General features: G+C 43.5%; 1 protein-coding gene and 1 pseudogene across 1 annotated transcript; one reads left to right on the top strand and one right to left on the bottom strand.

Annotated features, from left to right (window-relative positions):
* Positions 1-1,399: 1,399 nt before the first annotated feature.
* On the bottom strand, positions 1,400-17,015 carry Nepro (nucleolus and neural progenitor protein). The gene is made up of 9 exons (XM_051149979.1): positions 16,852-17,015; positions 14,707-14,861; positions 11,457-11,536; positions 11,028-11,159; positions 10,537-10,614; positions 6,948-7,312; positions 6,385-6,446; positions 4,339-4,598; positions 1,400-2,802 (listed from the first exon to the last, which is right to left on the bottom strand). Exons 1-9 carry the CDS (start codon positions 16,955-16,957, stop codon positions 2,337-2,339), a joined length of 1,704 nt encoding a protein of 567 aa, XP_051005936.1. The 5' UTR covers positions 16,958-17,015; the 3' UTR covers positions 1,400-2,336.
* A 4,576-nt stretch (positions 17,016-21,591) lies between these two features.
* Positions 21,592-22,019, top strand: LOC127193280 (myosin light polypeptide 6-like; annotated as a pseudogene).
* The last annotated feature ends 1,878 nt before the right edge of the window (positions 22,020-23,897 follow it).

Raw genomic sequence — 23,897 nt, 5'->3', positions numbered from 1 at the left:
AGGTTATAGCTTCGGTAAGGCTACACAATTTTATGGCTTTTAAATCTTAAAAAAATTTTCACAAAGCAAAACAAATTCAGAAGAATTACATTTGAAGGCCTCCTTCTGCCAAAAGCAGGTCTGTCAGAGCTTCCCATGGCAGTATACTTGTGATGTGATCAAGAAAAACTGTGGCGGAGGCGCTGCAGGACATGTGACCCCATTGTGACCCCTGAGATTGTGAACTGTAAAAGCCTGTCTTTCGTTTGGCATGATTGAGCCATAGCACACAACTTTAATCCAAGAATTTTCTGTTTAATGTAAACAGGTGAGTAAGGTGTGGTTCAGCCAGCCCTAGCAACACACCTGTAATCCCAGAGCTTTCTGTACACAGGATTTAATAAAATTAACCCTAGGTCAAGAGGCAGAGCAAGAAACCAGCTGACAGGGGATAGAGAGTAGGAGGGACTTTGAGTTGAGGGGTATCTAAGACAGCAGAGAGGAGTTCTTAGGCTCATTAGCTTTTAGTTCAAGAGCTCTTCAGCTCTTCAGCTCCTTGGCCTTTGGCTTTTTGAGCTTTGGGCTAGCAAGCCTTCGGCCTTGGGTTTTTTGGCCTTTTCTTCCCAGGCCAGCTGAGCTAGTGAGTCTTTTGCATAAGGACATGAACTGAGGATGAAGGTCACCTGGGTGCTTTCTCTGCCTCTCTGAGCTAGCAGGTTTTCACCCTAGAATCTGGCTCCTGAGTCTTTACTGGTTAAAAAATGAACATTTTGGATTTTCATTTAGAACATATAGAAAGAAAACTTGCCAGGCCACCACAGACACTGGGGCTTGGCCCTGAGGGACTTTTTGAGCAACCTCAGGACATGGACCTCTAGTGCAAGGGAATGAGTGCAGAAGTAAAGCAATGGCCTGGCATATATGAGGCGCTAGCTTCCACTTCCAGATGACCATGCCCACGTGCCCAGGGGTTCATACATATACACACACAATTATAAAAAGCCTAGAAGCCGCAGCTGGTCTCCAGAGCAGAAAGCAAGGTCCAGCCATACTCAACAGGATCTGAAAGGATTTTCATACTTTGCACTTGAAACACTGGTACACTGAATGCTCCTTTTGGCCCTTATCTGAGATGCAAGGAATTACAGAATGTGTTAACAAGTTAGGGCTGTTTGCAGACTTTAATAGTAACAAGTCCCAAGTCCAAGACTCCCAAATCAGAAATATTCAAATTTGTAACACTTGAGCCTCATGCTTGTGGTCAAAACGTTTCAGAGTAGAAAGTAGCTGTGTTCTAGTGGGAGTGAGTGTAAAGTCCAGATTCACACCCCACCACTCCCACCCTCAGGCCTTGGAGGCAACAGTGTCCAGCTAAGTCCAGGGTCTCGGGCTTGCAGGCTTCAAGCTGGCAGACAGCTGGCAGAGGGCAAGGGTAAGACTCCCTGCATTTCCTCCTAAGCTCACGCCTCCTGCCCCTTTCTGGCCTGAAGAGTTGAGGGCCAAGTGGATTGCCCATGACCACATTACCTTTCCTCACAGGCAGGACAGCTCATTTGCAAGTCATGACTGTCATTTCTGGGAGCAGCCGTACAGGTATGTACGAATAAGCAGTTGACGGCATTGGTGCCAGGTTACAAGCTTATGATTGGCCTTATTCTTCTTTAGTACCTACCTGCTCCTTGGCTGCATTTCATACCAACAATAAAAAGGAAAATCCCAAAAGCCTTTTCATATACCCCCTTAGGAGTCATGGTAACAAAGATTAAATAATGGTTTTAACCGCTTGAGTAATGGCAGATCTTTTGGTAATTCATTTTAATAACATAGCATTTAATAACATTGTTACTCAAAAGGAGGACCTGGCAGGTGAGGTGGGTCTGAGGTCCATGCCTGGGCCGCACAGGTGAGGGAGAGAACCAACTCCCCAAGTTACACACCTGTGAAATGTAAAAGCTTTACAGAGGGACCAGGGCCAGTGAGGGGCAAGTGACTTGCTGTGGTGCATCTTTGCTAGTCTCCAGCTCTGTTTACCTTCAGACAGGATTTTTCGAACTTATCCAGAGTTTAACTCCCTAGTAGATCATAAAATCATCTACTTCTCAGAAACCTGCTTGTTGATTCAGTCAGGAATGATGTGTTCCTCGGGGGCAGACTGACGGACTGGTCATCTGTACTTAACACCAAATACTCGTATCTGACTGATGAGCTTTCACACAGCTGCTGTGAGTGCTTGCTGAACTGCGTGCCTCTGCTGCATGCTGCACAGAAGCAGCTCCTGGCCAAGCAGTGCCTCCCGCTCTCAGCAGCTCCACCTGAAGCAGCTTGTTAACGGCTCGCAAGTTTCACATAAGCACATCTTACACTCCCATCAAAGCAAAAATATCATCAATGTCATCTGCCTCCTTGGCAGTTTCTGGCTCACTGTGTGCGTGTGTCTGTCTCTTCATCCACAAACCAGTGCCATTTGCACTGCCCCCTGTAAGGTTCGCATGGACCCCCATCTCCTTTGATTTTAGGCCAGGTTTTGAAAGTCTTCTCAAGACCTGCTTCCCATTAGGACAGACATCTGACCTCTGAACTGTCCCACCTGAACGTCTACACTTCGCACTAGTGTCCTTAGTGCTCTGCAGAGTCCCTTCAGGGACCTGCTGGGTTTCCTTTACAAGAGTTGACTGCAACTTTCTCTGCGGTTTCCTTTGTCTCGTTAAAACTTTATGCTTTGATCTTCTTTGTCTGGGAGGATGCTTTGAAGTGCTGATAACGGAGCCTCGAAGAAGGCAGTTGCAAAGAGATATTTTCATGCACTGTAGTTTCTTTGGCAAACTAAAGGACAAAAAAGAAAAATCTGAACTTATTTTGATGCCACAAAGGTCTCAAGCACTTTTGTCTCCACCAATCTCCAATAGAAAAGTACACCATTTCTTACAAGTCCTAGGCCTGTATGAATGCATAACCTCAAACACAAAACAAGGAAATGGGAGTTTCAACCTGAGTGTTTTTCAGAGATTGATTCTGATTCAGGATGCAGGCAGATGTGCCTCCATTTTGCCTTCAAAGTAACTCTCCTAACTGCCTAGCATGGTCACAATGGTGTGACCTGGCTCACTTGAGAGCCATGGCCTTTCCCTCATGCTGATAATCTGCTCCTCGGGTAAACAAGAGTGGAAATAGTAAATAGCTCTGCAGTGTGTCATAACCCACTTCTGGCTAAGTTCATGTTGTAGCAGGAAATGAAGACAGGGAAGGAATAAGATGGAGAGGGGTCTTCTGGTGAAGGCAAACTGACAGCTGCGAGGTGCCCTAAGTGTGGGTTGTACTGCATCCCCTTCAAGCCTGCAGTCACAACTCAGCTGATGTGGCTAGGCATGTGTCTCGCTTGCTACCTCATGGCTTATCACTTGGTAAACATTAACAAAGGTCTATGTGCCTTACTCAAGACCCTTTGTTCTTCTTTAAAAAAAAAAAAAGTCATTTGAGGAAGGCCTATGTAATAAGCAGTTCATGACCTATTTCCTAGCCACGACTATAAGCAGTACTTTCACTGGGGTAAAAAGTGGGCGTGTCTCAGTTGAAACAAAAACAACAGAGGGCCTGAACTGTGTTCTAGATCTCCAGTTCCAATACTTTGAGCAAAACCATCTCTTTATGTATACATCTTTTTATGTATCTTCCAAAGTACTGTACACATCAAATGTTTTACAAAATATACTACAGAAATAAATGAATTAACGAAACAGCAATAAGACACTATGGTCACTATATTTGGGGGCAGAGAGTTACATCTTATCTAATAAACCTGTTTGCCATCCCCTTGCTAACTGCTCATCATCATGACCACTTTCCTCACTGCTCTGAACTGTTGTTTTTGAGTATAAGAGCCACAACAACTTGAACGCATCAGTGTGTGAGAGTCTAAATGCTGTAAGCATCAGGCCTGACGCTGTCCCTGCAGCCTGTGTGGGCCTCCTGGGCGGAGGCACTCACTTCTCTTACTTCCTCACCCAGCTGTGCTGATGGTGTCTATAGATGAGTGCCCTCCCACACAGCAGGAGCTCCTGAGGACTAACACTGCCCCATGCTGCTGGCCCCAGGCTTTGAACACCACGGGCAATCTCAGTGCTTTCTGAGTTGAACAGTGGGAATGATGCAGTATAAATTAGTAAGTCCAGACACCTGTTAGCTCACTTTCTTCCGCCTGACAGAACAGCCTGGATAGCATCACCAGTACATGACACTGTACTCTGAGTAGGTCTTACTTAAGACACCCGAGGGCTGCTAGATACCCGGTTTTAAATGAAGTAACGCACGTGCATACACTTTAATGAAAAGGGAAAGGAATTTTTCTAATACGATTATTACCTATAACCTTGAGCTTCCACATGTCTAAGCCTGTTACTCTTAAGAAGTTTGCTGCCCAGATAGGCAGCCTGAGCCTTAAGCCTTTTGCTCCGGGACCACACAATTGCCATTTGGATTTCTTCAGAAAGTTGGGTGAAAGTCTTGGTCACTCGGATTCTTTGCACAATATTGTTAGCCCAGTGAGTTCTTCTCGGTTTCTGAGAGGAAGGTTTGGTTGTCTTCAGTTTGGACCAAGAATATTTAAACTCACTGTTGGTTTCCTGAAGTGTAAAAAAACGAGAAAATCAATTGGCAGTAGTGACTTGTAAATAAAGGACAAAGTTTTGGATTCATTAAAAAGTTTAAAATAAATTCTTTTTAAAGAAAACTTCTAATACATTGACCTTCCCTTTCTATCCATGTTAGGTCCCATCCGCCTTTTAATTAGCTGTACACAGGAAACCCAAGATAAATATGTAACAAGCATATATAACACACATATGTAACACACACACAATAAAACTGATTAAACAGTAATCAAAGCCTAATGATAAGGGGGAAAAATCATAAGTCTTTCATAATGACATTGCTGAGCTACCTTGTTTTCTTGTGACTTTATTTTCCTGTAGACTGAACTTAGTACTTGTACACACTTGGCAACTGGCCTATATCCCTCGCCCTTTTTCTTTTCTACAGCACGTCAAGTCAGGATTTTAGTAGCTCTTTCCACTTTATAAAAATTATACTGCCTACCAAATCTCCTATCTCCATTGAAAGCTTCCTTTCTTTCCAAATTTGTGGTGGTGCACACCTTTAATTCCAGCACTCAGGAAACAGAGGCAGACGGGTCTCTATGAGGTCAGCCTGCTGGTCTATCTACATGGTGAGTTCCAGGCCAGCCAGGGCTGCATAGTGAGGCCCTGTCAAATAAATAAGTAAATAAATATTCTCCCACTCAACAGGAACCTAAAGAAATAATTATGAAATTAGAGACTCTCTAGTATTGTTTTATATCAGCAATTTGCTCTAAAAACTAGCTGAGCATATGAATGCCAATTACCAACAATATGGGAGCAATTACTCTGGAATCAGGAGGATGCTACCCAACCAGAAGCAGCCCAGCTCCCCCACAAACTGGCTCTGCAGAGGCGAGAGGGCCATGGACAGCAGTTCTTGAGACCAGAATTGAGAGGTTCTCCCTGGGACTACTGTAATGAGGAATCATGAGGTCTGCATTCAACCCTGACGCCTGCCACTTCACTATGTGGCTGGATATTTTTTAAGACTCTATGCCCCAGTTCCCCCTTTCTGAGGCTTATGGGAGTTAATGTGCATAAAGCATTTAAGACAGTGTCAGGTGCTTGAAGGATCTGCTATTATTTTTCCTCCTTTTGAACTCATGATTTAGGCAAGACAAAAAGGCAAGCTGCCATCTGTGTTAAAAGTTCAATACAGAACTATGTGTTCTTAGACATGATTAAGAGTTCTTAAATAAGATGGAAGAAATAACTCATAAAGGAAACCAGTCAAAGGATGAGAGTCAAGCAGTTACTGGGTGGCGAGTGACACTGACGTTCTGACACTAATAAAAGGTATCATGTTAAAGCTTGAGCCCCCGGAAGAATGACTGGCGCCTCGTGACAGATGAGGAGGGAGACAGAAAGATGACTGTTACTAACACATCTGCCATCAGTTGAATGCCCACTATACTCCACCTAACAATTCACATGGACTGAAACTAGCCCACACTTGGGAGATGCATAAAGTGGAGAAGGGAGATACCAGCTAATACAAAGTGGGGCCACTACAAAGTCAGTGCTCCTGACTGCTCACCATGCCTACTATAATTACTTTATAATTCCAGAGGAATGCCTGTGAGAGCACTTCTGAACACACTAACTGGACTAACTAGGACCATTAAAAACGCTGCCTCATTCATTCAGCAGCACACACTGAGAACTGAGAGTGCAACCAAGCTTACTGGAGCAAGGTTGGCCTCCCTTCTTAGTGAGGGGCTTCCTCTAAACTTGGAGGAAGTGAAAAGCTGTGAGGTTAAGCCAGACACACCTGAGTCGCTTTGTTTCGCAGCCTCGTGCAGAAAGCCCGCACATCAAATCCCGATGGGTTTTCTGTGGAGTTAAAAAAAAAAAAAAAACAGAAAAACTCGTATTGCTTTCAGCCCTCCAGCAGATTCTACCTGCATGACGTTTCCCGCTAAGTTCCTACAAAAGAAAGAGACAAGAGCAAAGGAGTGCAAAGCTTTGAGAATGAGCAATCTTCATGCCTCCTTAAATACAATCAGTATGGCTTAAGAAGTGGGATTGTGAATTTCTTTCTACACAATGCATGGCTCTATCATGCTTTCAAAGGCTTATGTTATAAGTACATATTTAAAGCTGGGGTGGGGGGTGCGCACCTTTAATCCCAGCACTCAGGAGACAGAGGCAGGTGGATCTGTCTACAGAACAAACCAAGCCTGGTCTACAGAATGAGTTCCAGGACAGCCAAGGCTACAGAGAAACCCTGTCTCAAAGACAAAAACAACAACAATAAAATAAGTATGTATTTAAGAAAGAACAAACAAAATTTAAAAGAAATGAGAAAAGTATAGGCTTATCCAAGCAACTCACCTTTTTGGACCTTTTTACTCATTTTTACTGGCTGTCCCAGGTCCATGCTACTCTCAAGACAGCTTCTCTTTAGTTCAGATGTTTTAGAAATTCTATTTAACATGTCTTCATTGATCTTTGGTAGTTGTTCTTTCTTTAAAAACAGTTTGTTTAGAAACCTAGTTACTCTTTTAGAAGCAAAAGCTGCAGGCGCTTTTCCTTTCAAGACTTCAAGGTAAGGAGGACCTAGAAAGTCAGTGACATCGGCGGGAAAGGCAAAGTCTTTGAAGTAAGGCATGGGCTGAATCCTGGAGACTTCCTGAAGCAGCCCAAACAGTGGCTCATACAAGGAGACCAGCCTCCTTAAAAGTCCTTTATGAAGAACCCTAGGAAGAAGCAGACGCTCACGAATTAGCTAGTAATACAGTCTGCAGGAGTAATATAGTCTGCAGGTATATAATACACAGACTTAAAACTGAAACTAAACAGCTAGCAGCCTCTGCCACCATAAATTAAAACAAACCACAATGCCTATTTGTGTGTTTGCAAGTTGCTAGATTAATCCACCCCAAACACAAAAACCCAAGTATGAAAGCTACTCAAGAACGAAGAACTTCCTAAAGAGATGCCAAAGACGTGCACATGAAATCCTATGAGATTTTAGGTATATTTCAAGCTCTTCACATTTTTATGTTAGACTTCTAAGTATAAACCACTGTTTTAATCCATAAAATATAAAGCCCCTTTCATTTTACAAAATAGCAAAAGTTAAAACATTTTAAAATAATATTATTAGCAAGCCCAGCTTGGTAGTATACACCTAGAATCCTAGCACTTGGAAGGCTAAGATAAGAGAATAAGGGATTCAGAGCTAACCCGGACTACAGTGAGATCCTGCCCTATATTTTTTAAATAAAATAACTCTTAATTCAAATGTTATTATTTCTGATTAAGAATGAGCAGAATAAACTGCTGCAAACATTTGTATATAGAAAGGCTACAAACTTTTTTGAGTTAATTGTGTATCCAGCCAATTTGCTGAAGATGTTTATCAGCTGTAGGAGTTCTCTGGTGGAATTTTGGGGGTCACTTATATACACTATCATATCATCTGCAAATAGGGATAAATTGACTTCTTCCTTTCCCATTTAGATACCGTCGATCTCCTTTTGTTGTCTTATTGCTCTGGCTAGAACTTCCAGTACTATATTGAAGAGATGTGGGCAGCCTTGCCTTGTTCTCGATTTTAGAGGAATTTCCTTGAGTATCTTCTCCATTTAATTTGATTTTGGCTATTGGTTTGCTGTAGATAGCCTTTATTATGTTGAGGTATTGGCCTTGTATCCCTGATCTCTCCAGAACTTTAAACATGAATGTGTTGGATTTTATCAAATGCGTTCTCTGCATCTAAGGAGATGATCATGTGTTTTGGTTTTTTTTCAGTTTGTTTATATGGTGGATTACATTGATGGATTTCCGTATATTAAGCCATCCCTGCATGCCTAGAATGAAGCCTACCTGGTCATGGTGAATGATATCTTTGATGTATTCTTGTATTACTTTTGCAAGTATTTTATTGAGATTTTTGCATCAATGTTCATAAGAGAAATTGGTCTGAGATTCTCTTTCTTTGTTGGGTCTTTGTGAGGTTTAGGTTTCAATGTGACTATGGCATCACAGAATGAATTTGGTAATGTTCCATCCATTTCTGTCTTCTGAAGTAGCCTGAAGAGTATCGGTATTAGCACATCCTTAAAGACCTGGTAGAACTGTGCACTAAAACCATCTGGCCCTGGGCTTTAATGATTGCTTCTACTTCTATAGGGGACATGGGACAGAGGGGAGAACATCCTATTGGGACTCTAGGTGAAAGAAGCATGGGAGAATGGGGAAATAGAAAGATACAGAGGGTCCTAGAAACCTACAAAAAGAACACTATGATGGGCGGATCTGGGCCCGGGGGTCCTGCTCAAACTATGGCACTAGCCAAGGACAATACGTGCAGTAAACTTCAAACCCCTACTCAGATCTAGCCAATGGACAGGACATTCTCCACAGTTGAGTGGAGAGTGGGGCCTGACTTTCACACGAACTCTGGTGCCACATATTTGACCATGTCCCTTGCATGGGGAGGCCCGGTGGCACTCAGAGGAAGGATAGCAGGCTACCAAGAAGAGACTTGATACCCTATGAGCATATACAGGGGGAGGAGGTCTCCCTCAGTCACAGTCATAGGGGAGGGGAGTAAGGGGAAAGGGGGAGGGAAGGAGGAATGGGAGGATACAAGGGATGGGATGACAATTGAGATGTAATATGAATAAATTAATAAAATATATATTTTTTAAAAAACTGCTGCAAACAGATGCAGAGACTCATAACTTAACACTAGGCAGAGCTTGGAGTATCCTGCAGTAGAGGGAGGGAGAAAGGATTGTAGGAGCCAGAGGAGTCAAGGACATCACACAAGAATACACACAGAATCAACTAGTCAGGGCTCATAGAGGTTCACAGAGACTGAACCGCCATCCAAGGAGCACACATGGACTGACCTAGGCCCTTTGCACACATGTTACAGTTGTGTAGCTTGGTTTTCTTGTGGGACTAACAGTGAAATCCGGGGCTGTCTCTGACTCTTGTTGCCTGCTTCTGGGTCCCTTTCCTCCTACTGGGTTGCCTCACCCAGCCTTAACAGAGAGGAGGTACTTGGTCTTAGTGCAATTTGATATGCCCTAGCTGGCTGATGTACATGGGAGGCCAGCCCTTTTCTGAAGAGAAACAGAGGAGTGGATAAGAGGGAGGAGACTGAAAGAAACAGAGAGAGGGAAAAATGCAGTTGGGATGTAAAAAAAAATAAATAATAAATTATAAAAAAAAGAAGCAGAGTAAAAAGATGACTGCAAATACAAACGAGCTATCTGGGTTAAGACATTGAGACAAGGTTTATGTTTGAAAGTATGAAGAAATCTGGGTTTGCTTTTGTTGTTTTCCCAATTTCACTACATTCAAATCACAGCTAATGATCCAATTCTGCATCTAGTGATCCATCACACGTTTTATGCATGCATGCGCGCGCGCACACAAACACACACACACACACACACACACACACACACACACACACGGCAATGCTTTTCTTTCGTTTGTGGGTATTACCAGTGTTATTTACATCAACCAAATACGCCTCAGGCGAGAAAAAAAGTCTAGAGCATACAAAGAAAGCCAAATTGTATTTCTAATTGCGATTAAAATTAGAAACCAGTTGTCAGGGGAAAAAAAAAAAAGATATGGCCAGCCCAGGAAGAGCAGCATTTTCAAAAGCCTATTACAATATTCCTTCTGCCACCATAATTACAATTATAATTGCTATCATTATTACTATTATTATTATTATAGTTCCTAGGTCCTAGGAATTCGCTTTCTGAGCTCCTCCGTGTCAAGCTGGCCATGCGGTTTCACCTCTGACATAGCCGCCAGCACTCGGCTTACAATCTGCAGGGAAGCCCACACCTTCAGATCCCAGGGCCACCAGGGTGAAATGAAACTGTGTGGACACGAATAAGAAACCTGTGTCAAGTAAGGGGGAAACACAAATGTAGAAGTGTGAACATACCATAACCTGCTCGCCAGCCCAACCATCACAAGGTTCAAAATGATGAACTCTTTCAGCCCTAAGTGCTTCACAGTCAACCTGAAGAATAAGTTAAGGTGAAAAAACAAAACCAAAGGAATTTGAGACTTGTAAGTTACAATTATGAAAGAAATAAACTGGAAGTGAAGAAGACCCTGAAGGTATTAGAGCCTTATCATGGCAATACAGTCACATTACACTGAAGGCAGAAATGCCCATTCTACTAGCACTGCCAGCATTACGGTGGGTGTCTGAGAGTACAGACTGCTAAGGGTAAAGCTCTTAGAATACATGCTAGGTAGAGGCATGGAGTCCCTGGCACCAGCCGCACCATCCAGGGCTGGAAGAGGAGCCAAAAGTCCAGGCATTAGGAATTCCCCCAGGTTACACCTTATGGAGCACAGCTTTCCAACCAAAGCTGTGTAACCAAACAGCCTCCACTCAGAAGAAGGCGTTCCCGTAGTCAAGGATACAGGAATGCTTTGCTGCAGCAGTCCAACAAGCGCAGTAACAACTTGCAGCCTCCCAAAACCTTCATCAGTGCCACCTCCACCACCGGCTGGCTGGGGACGACATGGTTTTCAGTAGCTCCAGGCAGAGTTTCACTTGACATAAACAGAAAAGGGCATGAATTTCATTTTTAAACACAGCATTTCTACAGCAGTATTCAAGTGAAGATTCAGGTTCAGCTCACCCTGAGGTGGTTGTGCCCACTAGCACCCCACTGTTCTTTCACTGTAACCTACTCTGAGCCCAACCTCAGTGTCCTACCAGCCCTTCCCATCAGTCAACAGGCTCCCCTTATTAAAACACAGTGTGTACATCATGGCATAAATGATTATATCTCAACAGCAAGCAGAGAAAACTAAAGGGTTCTCCCGACAAAGCAATGGGCCACCTACTTGGTAGATAGCAACTGTGACAGGTCTTCAATTGAACCCTCCAAATTCATGTTTTTCACACGCTTTAAGCACTGTTCTACCTGAAAGAGGAAGTGCAGCTCAATTTAGTATGTGGATAATACAGCAGTGCACAGATATGACCAAGAACGTAAAGAAAGCAAACTTCCACGGCACGGAAATATGCCAGAGAACACTTTCTCATTTAAAGCAAGAAAACTCAAATCCCAAAATAAAGCTACTGCTTATGACTATGGAATTTAACCAACCGAACAAATTTCTCAATTCAAGAAAATTGCTAGGTGCCAAGTGTACTCAATGTTATAAATTGACCAAAATGAATATAGGTCTCAATATTATAATTTGTTGAGGGAACAGAGTTAGAGCAGTGAGCCTAGTAAAACAAGAAATCAAATTCTTAACTGTCTTAACAGTCCTTAAGCACCAGAAATGAAGAAAGTGGCTGAGTCAAGGACAACCATGTTGAACACTACTATGTGCAAGGTACGTGACAAGATAACATGGTACATGATACATCCCAATTTCTAGTAATACAAACAGATGTTGGGGGTTGGTCTGGTGCTATAGGTATTCAGATGCTAAAACCTGGGCCCCAAGATCTGGCTGCAGTCCAGATGCGTGCATTCTCACGTACAATAAACAATGCTGGGTAAACTCTGCTCCCAATTATCTCTGTTAATTTAAAAAGGCTTGACAGCCTGAAGTGGTGTCAGCTCCTGGGCCTGGGGTCTGAGGTAGGGACCACAAGGCCATAAGAAAAGAAGATGGAGCGATAGGATGTGACTTGATGGAGCAGATCCAGCCCCGACAGGATGAATACTGGCAAGTGTGTGGACTGGGAAGTAATGGAGTAGTTTAGAAACTCAGTATGAATCATGCTTAAGCCTATTAAATCAACAGGGCTCTGTCTAGAATTAATATATTTTCTCTAATAGATAAGATATAAAGTACTTAACTAAATGCTAAAGCTGATGTGCTTCACTTAAAGTGGCAATCTCCCATTCTCTGTTTTTCCTTTAGCACTTCTTACCAGCTGGCATACCAGTTAGTGACTGACCAGATGACTGACTGCCCTTTCCTTCAAACTATTCTGTAAACTCCCCATGGACAATATAACTTGTCCATTTTGTTCACCACTGTAATCCAGTTCTTAGAACAGGCATTAGCAGGTTCTCCTGAGGTGAAAAGCCATGTGGTACACAAAAGGCTGTTATGACTTCTGTCAGGAATACCCACCGAGAGCACTCCCTGGACTGCACCCACACATCCAAGATGTAAAGCTCCTGATGGGAACTGATACTGGTAAGTGCTATTATTTTTATTTATATATATATATATATATATATATATATATATATATATATATATATATATATATATATATATATATATATATTATCAAATTACTAAAAACCAAATCAGAGTTATAGATTCTACTTCAGCATAGTTTAGTCCTTAAATTCACTGGGGCTGACTCTTATTTATTTTTTTTTTTCCAATTCTAAGTCTGGACACCATCTTTTCAGATAGGTATTGACAGCCCAAGACAGTAATACACTTAGAAAACAGTGAAATATTGTTTGGAGGAGGAGAAGGAGGGAGAAAGAAAACAGCAGTTAAGACCATCAGCAAGGAAGTCAACAAGCACGTTTGTTCCTGGGTAGAAGACCTGAGTAAAAGCTGCCCTAGAAAAAAGAACTTAGGAGACCGTGGTCCTCTCTGATGAGGAACACTTCATTCCTTAGGCCCTAAGCACCGAGATATAGCTAACCAGAAATTGTGAGTCTGGACAGTGAGAAACTATGTCATTTTTCATTGCTGTATCTCCGACAGTGTCGACAAAGAGCTTTGTGAAAGATAAATAAATACTGGAGATGGCTCCGTCCCATGGTGGGCAGCACACTGGGCTTTGAAAGAGAGCTTGCAGAAAGTGAGTGCATGAACAGTGCACGCAGACCCAGCTGCAGCAGCTCTCTGCCAGGTTGTAGTCTTGGAGCTGAAGGTCACAATATTTTCTTTTCTTTCTGTCTGTCTTTCTTTTTCTTTTTTGGTTATTCAAGACAGAGTTCTCTGTGTAGCCTTAGCTGTCCTGGCCTCGAACTCACAGCGATCTTCCTGCCTCTGCCTCCCAAGTGCTGGGATTACAGGTGTGCGCCACCACGCCCAGCTCTCACATGATTCTTGAGCTCTAAAAATTCATGAACCCACCCTACACCAAAGCGCACCGTGAACCCACTCACACCTGCACACTGCTGATCAGATTATGACTCCAAGGAAGTAAACCACAACACTAAACCACAACTGTTCTCTTTTTTAACATTTTAGGGTTTAAATTAATTTGCTTTTGAATTAGGCAAAGGCACTGTTATAGACTGGACATAATGAAAATTAGACTGGAAAAAAAAAACAAAATATACCTTTTTATTTGCTTGTTTTGTTGTTTTTTTGTTTGTTTGCTTGAGACATAGTCTCTAAATAGTCCTAGCTGTCTTGAAACTCACTGCATAGACCAGGCTAGCTTCAACAGTCAGAGACCCACCTGCCTCTGTCTCCAAGTGCTCAGATTAAAGGCATGAACCACCAGGCCCAGCTTTGAAATATACTTCTTGATTATAAATTAGTTTTTTAAATGAATTTGGAAAAATAAAAGACCAAAAAAGCTAACACATGTAATTAACTCTTAGAAACTTAAGAAACAAAGCAATGTATGAACTTTCCATAATTAACAAAACACTAAGTGGCAGCTGTAGAGGAATTTTAATTCAGAACATGGCTGCTCTGGCAAGAAAGCACATCCAAAGAGCTTCTAGGTCCGTGTGATACAACTAGAATACAGACACGCCTTTAATCCCAGGAAATAGAGGTAAGCAGATCTCTGAGTTCAAGGGCAGCCTGGTATAGAGGAAGTTTAGGTCCAGGTGTGGTGATATACACCTTTAATCCCAGCACTCAGGAGAAAGCTGAGTTGAGCAAGCCAGCCAGAGCTCAAAAAGAACGGAAAGGGTGAGCTCATTCAGCAGTAAGTCTCAGAGGCTGAAAACATTCTAGGCCGAGATTAGATTGTACAGAAGCTAGTAGCTTCTAGCACTAGGCCTAGGTTAGCAGACAGACGGAGGCAGTAAGCCTCCAAGATGACAATTACTTCAGGTGAATAAAAGATACTTTAACAGGCAGTGTGGTCCCCACATCCCTCAGTGCTGAGCAATGTGTGGACCACAGAGCTTCCCCTTACCTGTCTGAGGGCCAAATGGGGCTTGTGGTGGCCCAGTCTGTTATGATTGCTGTAGAGAACTGAGCATAACACATCAACTTCTGCATCTAAGGTCTGGCTCTTGAGCGACTGTGTGACAAGATGGCATCCTTTAAGGACAGCTGCAAGGCAGGCATCTGAAGCAGAAACAATTAAAACAATACTCCGTATGCAGTTCTACCTTTACTGTATCATTAGAAAAGCCTGCTGAAAGAAACATTCTACCTTATTTGTTTTAAAGAAATCAAGACACCAGTCAGCCTCAACTATGAAAATATAATGAAGGATTCTAAGTAAGAAGTTGGAAAATGGTGGCAGGTGATCAATAAGGGAACATCTTACTGTGTTGAAAATGAACGCGTGTAAGTCTTTACATCACTTTACACCATGGCTATGCGTAATACGACGACTTCACAGTCATCATTTGGTGTACACTTACATTCCAAATACACAAAAGCTGGGCACATGTTGCATCTGTCTAATTCTCATTTTGTTCTGCAGGTAAACAAGACAGAACGCATAAAGTTACAGCCTTCAAAGGCAAAGGGACTGTATTTTCATAAGAATATATGTAATACGTGTGCACACTTGTTTATGTGGAAGGATTCATGGAACCGATCCCCATGGATATCAGTGGGAAACTACGAACAGGAAAGAGAAGCCGCCAGGCCACTGGAAGTCGTGTACCGATGTTTCAAGACTAATCCGGACACGCTAGCTGTGAAGCTGGTGTAATGCGCCACCTGGTGGCTCAAAAAGAAAACACAAACTCTCTAAGTGAAAGAATGTTCTCTGTCCCTGGAGAATTTAAATCATGGGTGATGAGGAGTTGGTGGATTTCCCATATTATTCTGTTTTTAAAATTGTGACTACAGAAGAATTAGAAGAAACTGCATAGGAAAATCAAATGGGACGGTGGGTAAGATGACTAGATAGATGCTATTTAACAACTATTACCAATGTCTCTATTTAATGACTACTACCACCATGTGACTGTCATACCAGGCAGTGTTACAAATGTTTTGTGGTATCAACTCTTTTATTATCTCAAAAGAGCCAAGAAGTTGGTACTATTTTTATTCCTGTTTTTTCTGTGGGCTAATACCTCAGTTTTAGAAATAACAAAATTTCTTAGCTGACAGTCATAGGTCATACACTTCCAAAAAGAAGTCTATCCTGGTAACTGTTTCTCCTTGTCTGAATGTTCTTTTGTGGTTAAACATCCTTCAGGCTGTAGGGAGGCTGTTCTCACTGTATTAAAAACTTATGGCACCCAGGTATTACCTCACAATTCAAAAGACCTCCACTTGATTATAATATTTGCGTTATGTTTTAATTATTGCGTTTCTTTACTGGGTGGGAGGGGCGTACCACAGCACGGTCCGGTGGAGTCCCGAGAACATATTACTTTCCAAAGCTGGTTCTAGCCTTCCACCGTGTGAATCCCGGGAATCGACCTCTGATCTTTCATTCGGCTTGGCCTCAAGCATGGAACCATCCTTTCGTCCCACCCATCCAATAGGCTTTTCTAAAAGAGATCCTGCCCATGATCCGGGAGCGGGTAAATCAAATCACCTGATCCCGTGGATATGCATGCGCCCCTCCACAGCACACTTATTAATATAAACTAAATTAAACCTCACAACACAGAGCCCACTGAGCTGCCATCTCCATATCTCGTTGAGAGTCTTTGTTTCTCTAAACAAACTGCTAAAACTGTCTCGGAACTGATTTCTTCCCCGCCTCTCTCCCTCGCGCCTAGAGAGGAACCCAGAGACTCCAGTAACTCCCTCGCCGGGTAAGGGCAAGACGAGCTCCATTTTAGAGACAAGCCCGAGGTCCGGGGCCGTGGTGCTGGGTACTTGGATGATAGCACGGGATCCCAGGCAGCGTTTGGGGGTTACGAGCTGCACGTGAGCCTTGCTGTCATGTTCCAGCTATTGCACGCGGCAGCCCAGCAGCTTCACAGCGCCCGGTGAGCCTCACGCCACACTCGCCAGTCAAGCCACACGGCCCAGACCGGACCTTCCGCCCGGCGTGCCCCTTCCCGGCGTCCCCCGCGCTCAGGAAGTCCCACCCCGTCCCACGTGAGCCGACCTGCGGACTCCCCTCGGCCGCCTCACTCACCTAGGGTGGCGCTGGGCTCTTGCACCGTCAGGGTGCTGCGGCTGCCCGCCTGGGGGATCCTCACTCGGTTCCACGGCTCCGCGCCCGGTCGCCCCGCAGCGGCCATCCTGAGCGGCGCGGGAGGGCCTGGGAAGGCCGAGCTGGGCTTAGCCGGAGAGGGAGGGAAGAAGGAAGTGAGGGGCGGGGCCGGGCCCTGGGGCGGGGTTTTGGTGTACCAGAGCCTCTGGGGGAGGAGACATCGGTTTTCTTAAATTCCTTGCTGAGTAGTACTCTGAGGCGCACACAAGTTTGGAACAACTTCGAAGCTAGGTAATTTACAGATGAGTCCGAATGAGGCCCAGCCTTGTCAGCTCCGCCCCAGATATTTTAAAAGAAGAACTCGGATTATATCAACCGTGGAATCAGTCTCGTAGTTAATAATGATTTATACTGAGTAGTCAAGGAAGACTATATACCTTGCATAACACAGCAACTTGGATAATAACAACAACAAAATCCAGACGTCGTCTTGACAACCCATTACCACCGTCATTGTCTCGGACAAAATAGTACTTTAAAGCTGCTAAAAAAGAGTCAGGGACCAACTGCTGCTACAGTGAAGAGAAACATTGTTAATTAAAAGGGAGCGGTCTCTCCTTTTGTAGTTATTCTCCCTCTAGTGGCCCTTAGTGGTATAACAACCACCTGGCAGAGCATGCATCCCAAAGTTAGAAACACGAGATTAGAGCAGAAAGGCCTTAATAAAGTATGTGCCTCTGAATATACTGGCTCTTCTCTCTCTGTCTTTGGTGTGGTTTTCTTAGCCCTAAAACTTTTTTTCTCAACACAATAACAATTTCTGTTTTTAAATAGAAAATACAAAGTCATAGAGGTGGTTCCAGGAAACAACCACTAAACAGCCATTCCGTAGTTGGTAGGATCACATCATTAGTTTTGAACACTATGGCAATCTTTTTAATAAGGCAATGGTGTGTGAAGGAGCTCGATGGATTCCAACCTATTAAAGCATTGTTTTTTCCATGTTATAGGGGCCAGGAAACTGGTTTTAGCACCAGATGGAGATAGTGCATCTTCATTTCCAGACTTAAGTTGAACAAGATAGAACCTTTGATGAATAGTGAGCCAGGACAATGCTGTCCACTGTCATGTACAGTAACAAGAAATTGAGGTATAAACTTCGTTGGTGTCTAGTACTTGCTAACCCCCAAATATGGCACCATGGTAGTTGAGAAACCAGTGGAAGCAATAAGCCCAGTCTCTCTTGGACCTTACTCCTCGCACAATCTCTCCCGTTGGATTACCAGACTCTTTTCCATGGTCGCTAGAATTCCTTCTCAGCAAAAGATGATGATGCGAATAAATTCTCTTGCATCTCAGACATGGATGGAATTTGCATCATACGCTATTGGACAAAACAAGTCACATGGGCAGTTTCCAGGAGCAAGGAAATAGATTCCATCTCTTGTTGGAGAAAGAATTAAAGATGGATCACTAAGCAGCAATCCATTCACTAGAGGCCTGTCCGGACCCGCCAGACAATCAACTGGGACCCTCGGACCCCTAGGGAGAGAATGGGGGACAAGAGACGCAAAGAACAGACAGCAAGTCAAGGAGTCTGATCAAGCTGACAAAATTTTACTTTCTCACAGGCAATTATATACCATTGAAGCAGGAGGCTGAGTCGGGTGATCCGGGTGGGCGGTTTTCGCAAGATACCAGGAAATTAGGAAGTTTAGCAGGGTGAGGGCCCCTGTGGTTCTGGGGCTGGGTGGAATTGTTAGGCATCTGGAACCACATGATGTTATCTATACTTTGTTCTGCTAGTCCTCTGAAGGCCTCTGTAATTCCAGGAATACTGAGAACAGCTGGAGAGTACCTTGAGGGAGGGGAGTGTATTATGCCAAGGTCCGAGATGCTTGCCGGCTATGGTTTTGGCTCCCCACAGAAGCCACTTTTAACAAATTACTATAGCCTGATAAGAGACATTTCATTGCAAATCAAAACAACTCTGAGATTCCATCTTACACCCATCAGAATGGCTAAGATACAAAATTCAAGTGACACCACATGCTGTCAAGGATGTGGAGAGAGAGAGGAACACTCCTTCGTTGCTGGTGGGAATGCAAACTAGTACAGCCACTTTGGAAATCTATCTGGTGCTATCTCAGAAAACTGGGAATAGGGCTCCCTCAAGACCCAGCTATTCCACTCCTTGGAATATACCCAGAAGATGCACCAGCACACAACAAGAAAATTTGCTCAACCATGTTCATAGCAGCCTTATTCATAATAGCCAGAACATGGAAACAGCCTAAGTGTCCCTCAATAACTGTGGTATATTTACACTATGGAGTACTACTCAGCTATTAAAAACAAAGAATTCTCAAATTTTGTGGACAAATGAATTGAACTAGAAATGATCATAATGAGTGAGTTAACCCAGAAACAGAAAGACTCAAATGGTATATACTCACTTATATATAGACACTAGTCCCATGAACGTCTTCATTTACCAGGAAAGTGGGACAGAGGGGAGGACATCCTACTGGAACTCTAGGAGAGAGAAGCATGGGAGAATGGGGAAATAGAAGGATCCAGAGGGTCCTAGAAACCTACAAGAACACTATGATGGGCAGATCTGGGTCCCTGGGATCCTGCTCAAACTATGGCACCAGCCAAGAACAGTACGTGCAGTAAAGGTCAAACCCTACCCTACCCAGATCTAGCCAATGGACAGGACATTCTCCACAGTTGAGTGGAAAGTGGGGTTGGACTTTCACACAAACTCTGGTGCCCCATATTTGACCACATACCCTGGATGGGGAGGACTGATGGCACTCAGAGGAAGGATAGCAGGCTACCAAGAAGAGACTTGATATCCTATGAGCATATACAGGGGGAGGAGTTCTCCCTCAGTCACAGTCATAGGGGAGGGGAGTAAGGGGAAAATGGGAGGGAGGGAGGAATGGGAGGATACAAGGGAGGGGATAGCAATTGAGATGTAATATGAATAAATTAATAAAATATATTTTTAAAAAGACATTTCATATCAGACATGAACCTGGGGCCCACGTGCCATGTGCCCTTCAGGATAACTATGAGTATGCCCGACACAAAACTGTAAACGTGCTTAAAACACGGTGAGTGAGGTATTTTCGTGAATTTTATCTTTTATTGTATTTTACTTAAGCTTAGCTTGATTGTGTGGTTTTCAAGTGTGAACCTTGTGGGTGACATCTTTGTCCCAGACGAAGAAGATGAAAGAGAAGTCTGGAGCACAGGTCTGAGGCAGGAGTCCCCATAGGCCCTGATCATGTGCTTTTCTCAGGGTTCTAAGGAAGATAGTGATGCGATATTAGGGTGATCTAGAAGAAGACAAGGAAGAGGTGATTACTTATTTCACTTTATCATAGAAGTTCCTCTCCAGTTCAAGTCATCTGCCATGCCAGGACCCTTTCTATCCTCTTCAGTCTCAAACACTGACAAGCTGGAGCACAAATGACTCTGAAGTTGTTAACTCAGACATCTCCCTTTCTGACAATACCCCTCTACTTTTCAAGTGTTCTTCTCAAGGTATCCCTTATAAACCTGACCCACGCTCTCTCATTCCTGGGTACAAAAGTGTGTTGCCCTCTCTGGTCTGTCTTGGAATTAATGTAGCAAAACACAAGTCATTTCAAGTCAAGAGTTTTAAACAAATGGCCGTAGGGAACTGTAGAAATGGTGCTAAAAGTGCATACTGAGCTTGCAGAGGACCTGAGTTCTCTGCGTCCATATCGGAGTCACAACCCCCTGTAACTCGATCTTCAGAGCTGCCCTCCAGACAGTTGTGGGCATGGGGGGATCTTTCTCTGTATAGCCCTGGCTGTCCTGGCTGTCAGTTTGTAGACAGGCTGGCCTTGAAGGTCCACCTTCCTCTACCTGCTGAATGCTGGGATTAAGGGTGTGGACACTGGGTTTAAAAATCTTAAATCTTATCAAGTCTGACTCACAAGTCTAGATCTTTTTTTTCTATATTTTCTTAGTACTATAGTTTCTAGTGTCTTTCTTTTGGCAGTGGGAGAAGCATTGTATTTGGGAAAAGGCTAATAAATACATGAGGGAAGAATAAAAAGCTAAAGTTGCCCTTTTGGGGGCTATAGAGATGGCTCAGTGGCTAAGAGTGTATGCTGTTCTTGCAGAGACCTCATGTTCAGTTCCCAGCGTCTCACAACTGCCTCTAACTCCAGGTCCAGGGCTTCTGGACACTGGACATGTGTGCACACACTTGAGGTCACATGTGCACTCATACTCACACAATTAAAAATAATCTTTTTTTTTGTTTTTTTCTAGTCAAGGTCTTACTATGTAGTTCTGTCTGTCCTGGAACTCACTATATAGTCAGGCTGGCCTTGAACTCACTGAAACCCACCTGCCTCTGCCTCCCAAGTGCTAGTTTAAAGGTGTGTGCCACTATGTTAGGCTATTAAAATACATTTTTAAGTTTCACTTTTGAACATGCTACAGGTGCTGATACTGGATTTAATTTTTCAAAGTTAATTTCTAAGTCTGACATTCAATAAGCCCTTTAGGTCTGCATAATATTTTAATTATATCAAACTTGTTAGTCACTTGATAGCCTGTAGTAGTGTAATCTATGTGTATTTTCAACATTGCTGAACAGCAGCAAATTAGTAAAACTTATTTTTTAATCAAGAATTATTTTAGAGTGGGGGGAAGGTCTCGCAGAGCTGAGCAGCCAAGATGCGTGACGTCACCGAGGACCGGACCGCAGAATTCAAGGAGGCTTTGCAGCTGTTTGACGAAACAGCTGATGGCAAAATCCCATACAGCCAATGTGGGGACCTGATGACGGACGGCCCTGGGCCAGAACCCCAGCAACGCTGAGGTTCCCAAGGTCCTGGGGAACCAACCCCAAGAGTGATGAGATGAATGTGAAGACGCTGGACTGTGAGCACTTCCTGCCCATGCGGCAGACGGTGGCCAAGAACAAGGGCCAGGGAACTTAGGAGGATCATGTCGAAGGCCTTCGTGTGTTTGACAGGGAAGGGAACGGAGCGGTCATGGGTGCCGAAATCCGTCATGTCCTTATCACGCTGGATGAGAAGATGACGGAAGAGGAAGTAGTGATGCTGGTGGTGGGCCATGAGGACAGCAATGGTGCTGAATGGCTGAGGACATTTCCACACCCCGAGCCCATGCCTTGCCCAGTGTGGCCCCAGAGGCTCCCTGATCACAGCACCTGCCCATCTGGGCTCTTTTGGATGAGGTCTGCCTTCACCAAATAAAATCTGCCTTCTGCCCTAAAAAAAAATTTTTTTTTTAATTTTTTAAAAGAATTATTTTAGGTATAATGAATGTTTTGCCTACATGCATGTATATGCACTACAAACATGCCATGTGCCCACAGAGGTCAGAAGAGAGCCCACCTGATGGGTGCTAAGAACCAAATCCAGATCCTCTGCAAGAACAGTTAAGAGCTCTTAACCACCGAGCCATCCTTCCTGCCTATGTGGAACTAATTTTAATTTAGCAAGCAAGCAAGCAAACAAACAAAAAACAAGCTGATGTTATCTGAGCTGTCCTTAACTTTCACATTTCAAAAGCTATCTCAACAGGAAAGGATTATTCACTTGGTATGAAGACTGATTATAATTTATTTTCCTAAGAAACCTCTCTCCCTAGAATGAAGTTTCCAAATTGCTGCCATGCACGAAGACTTTCAGACTCGATCCTATCTAGTTTAGATCCTGATCTAAAGCAGTTCAGATGCTCTTTGTTCTACCCCAAAGCAGAACCTGTCTCTGAACTCCTACCTTGCCCTGCCTCCTCCTCACATTATCCTGCCCTGTCTATCTTATTCCCAAGATGCCTCTGCCCAACTCCTGACGTATGTGCATGCAAGCGATGATACCTCCCACCTTGCGGGTGTGTAGCTGCTTGGCAAATACATGTTGAGTCCATAGCAGATTGAATCAGGAGCAAAAGCCTTCCAAACAGCTAGCCTGACATTAAAATTGTCATAATAAAAAAGATCGTTCTAGACGTGATTGGAAAATGTTTGAAGGGCTAACCAACTGACCCAGTTTGTCAATGTCTCACACAGCGGCCTCCAAAATGTTTTCATCGTAAAACTACCGTTCCTGACATAGAAGTTAATTGGCAATGCTTCTTGATGTATGTTTTGAGAATTTTGTCATTTTCAGACTTCCTTAAAAAAAAAAAAAAAAACATTTCTTTTAAAATGTAATTTGCATTCAATAGTGCTAAGGAGACAGCTTCTTGCTTGAATGGAGAGACTCTTATATGTATGATATTAGCATGTTGTATTGAATTTCTGAAGTGAATTTTGGTTTAGAATTTTACCAAAAGTTTAGAGCTAAGGATGGAGCCTAGTGATAGGGTGGGTGCTTTCAAACACGCTCAATGGGCTAGGATAAAGTCCAGCCCAGTCTGGGAGTTCGGGACCATTTCCTGTGTGAAACGAATTTCATCTTTTGAACTATTGGAAGACAATCTTATGAGACTCATAATTACCCCAAGACACATCAGATGATCGCTGAAATAAGAGAAGCGAGGGCCGGAGTGGTGACTTAGCAGTTAAGAGTCTGTGCCTCCGTAAGAGTTTACAGAGGACCGCGGTTCTGATCCCAGCACCCACCTGCAACTTAGCTCGAGAGGGTCAGATGCCCAGACCTCCGCAGACACAAGGCACACACACGAGGGCGAAATGAATCTTTTAAGGGGGGCAGGGAGGGGGCCAGATAAGCAGAGAGAGTGAAAGAGAAAGAAAAGAAAGCAGTGAAAGAAATGAGATCTCTCCACCATGCTGAGACATTAGCATGGCCAACTGTCCAAACTCCATTAGTTTAATACAGCTTTCTTCTATAATGTTTAGATTCACATTTTTGAGTAACAGACTAGCTTTAAGGGCCAATAGCCGCCCCCACCTCAGCCCCTTTTTATGAAACACCTTAAATTTACTGAAGAAATCAGTCCTCAGCTCTGGCTTACTCAGTACCTGTCTTTTCCTGTAGAGGGCAGCA

This window comes from Acomys russatus, chromosome 8 (genome assembly GCF_903995435.1).
Source record: "Acomys russatus chromosome 8, mAcoRus1.1, whole genome shotgun sequence".
In the NCBI taxonomy this organism is placed as follows: Eukaryota; Metazoa; Chordata; class Mammalia; order Rodentia; family Muridae; genus Acomys; species Acomys russatus.
The sequence above is the reverse complement of the archived record's forward strand: the minus strand, read 5'-3'. Positions and strand labels throughout refer to the sequence as shown.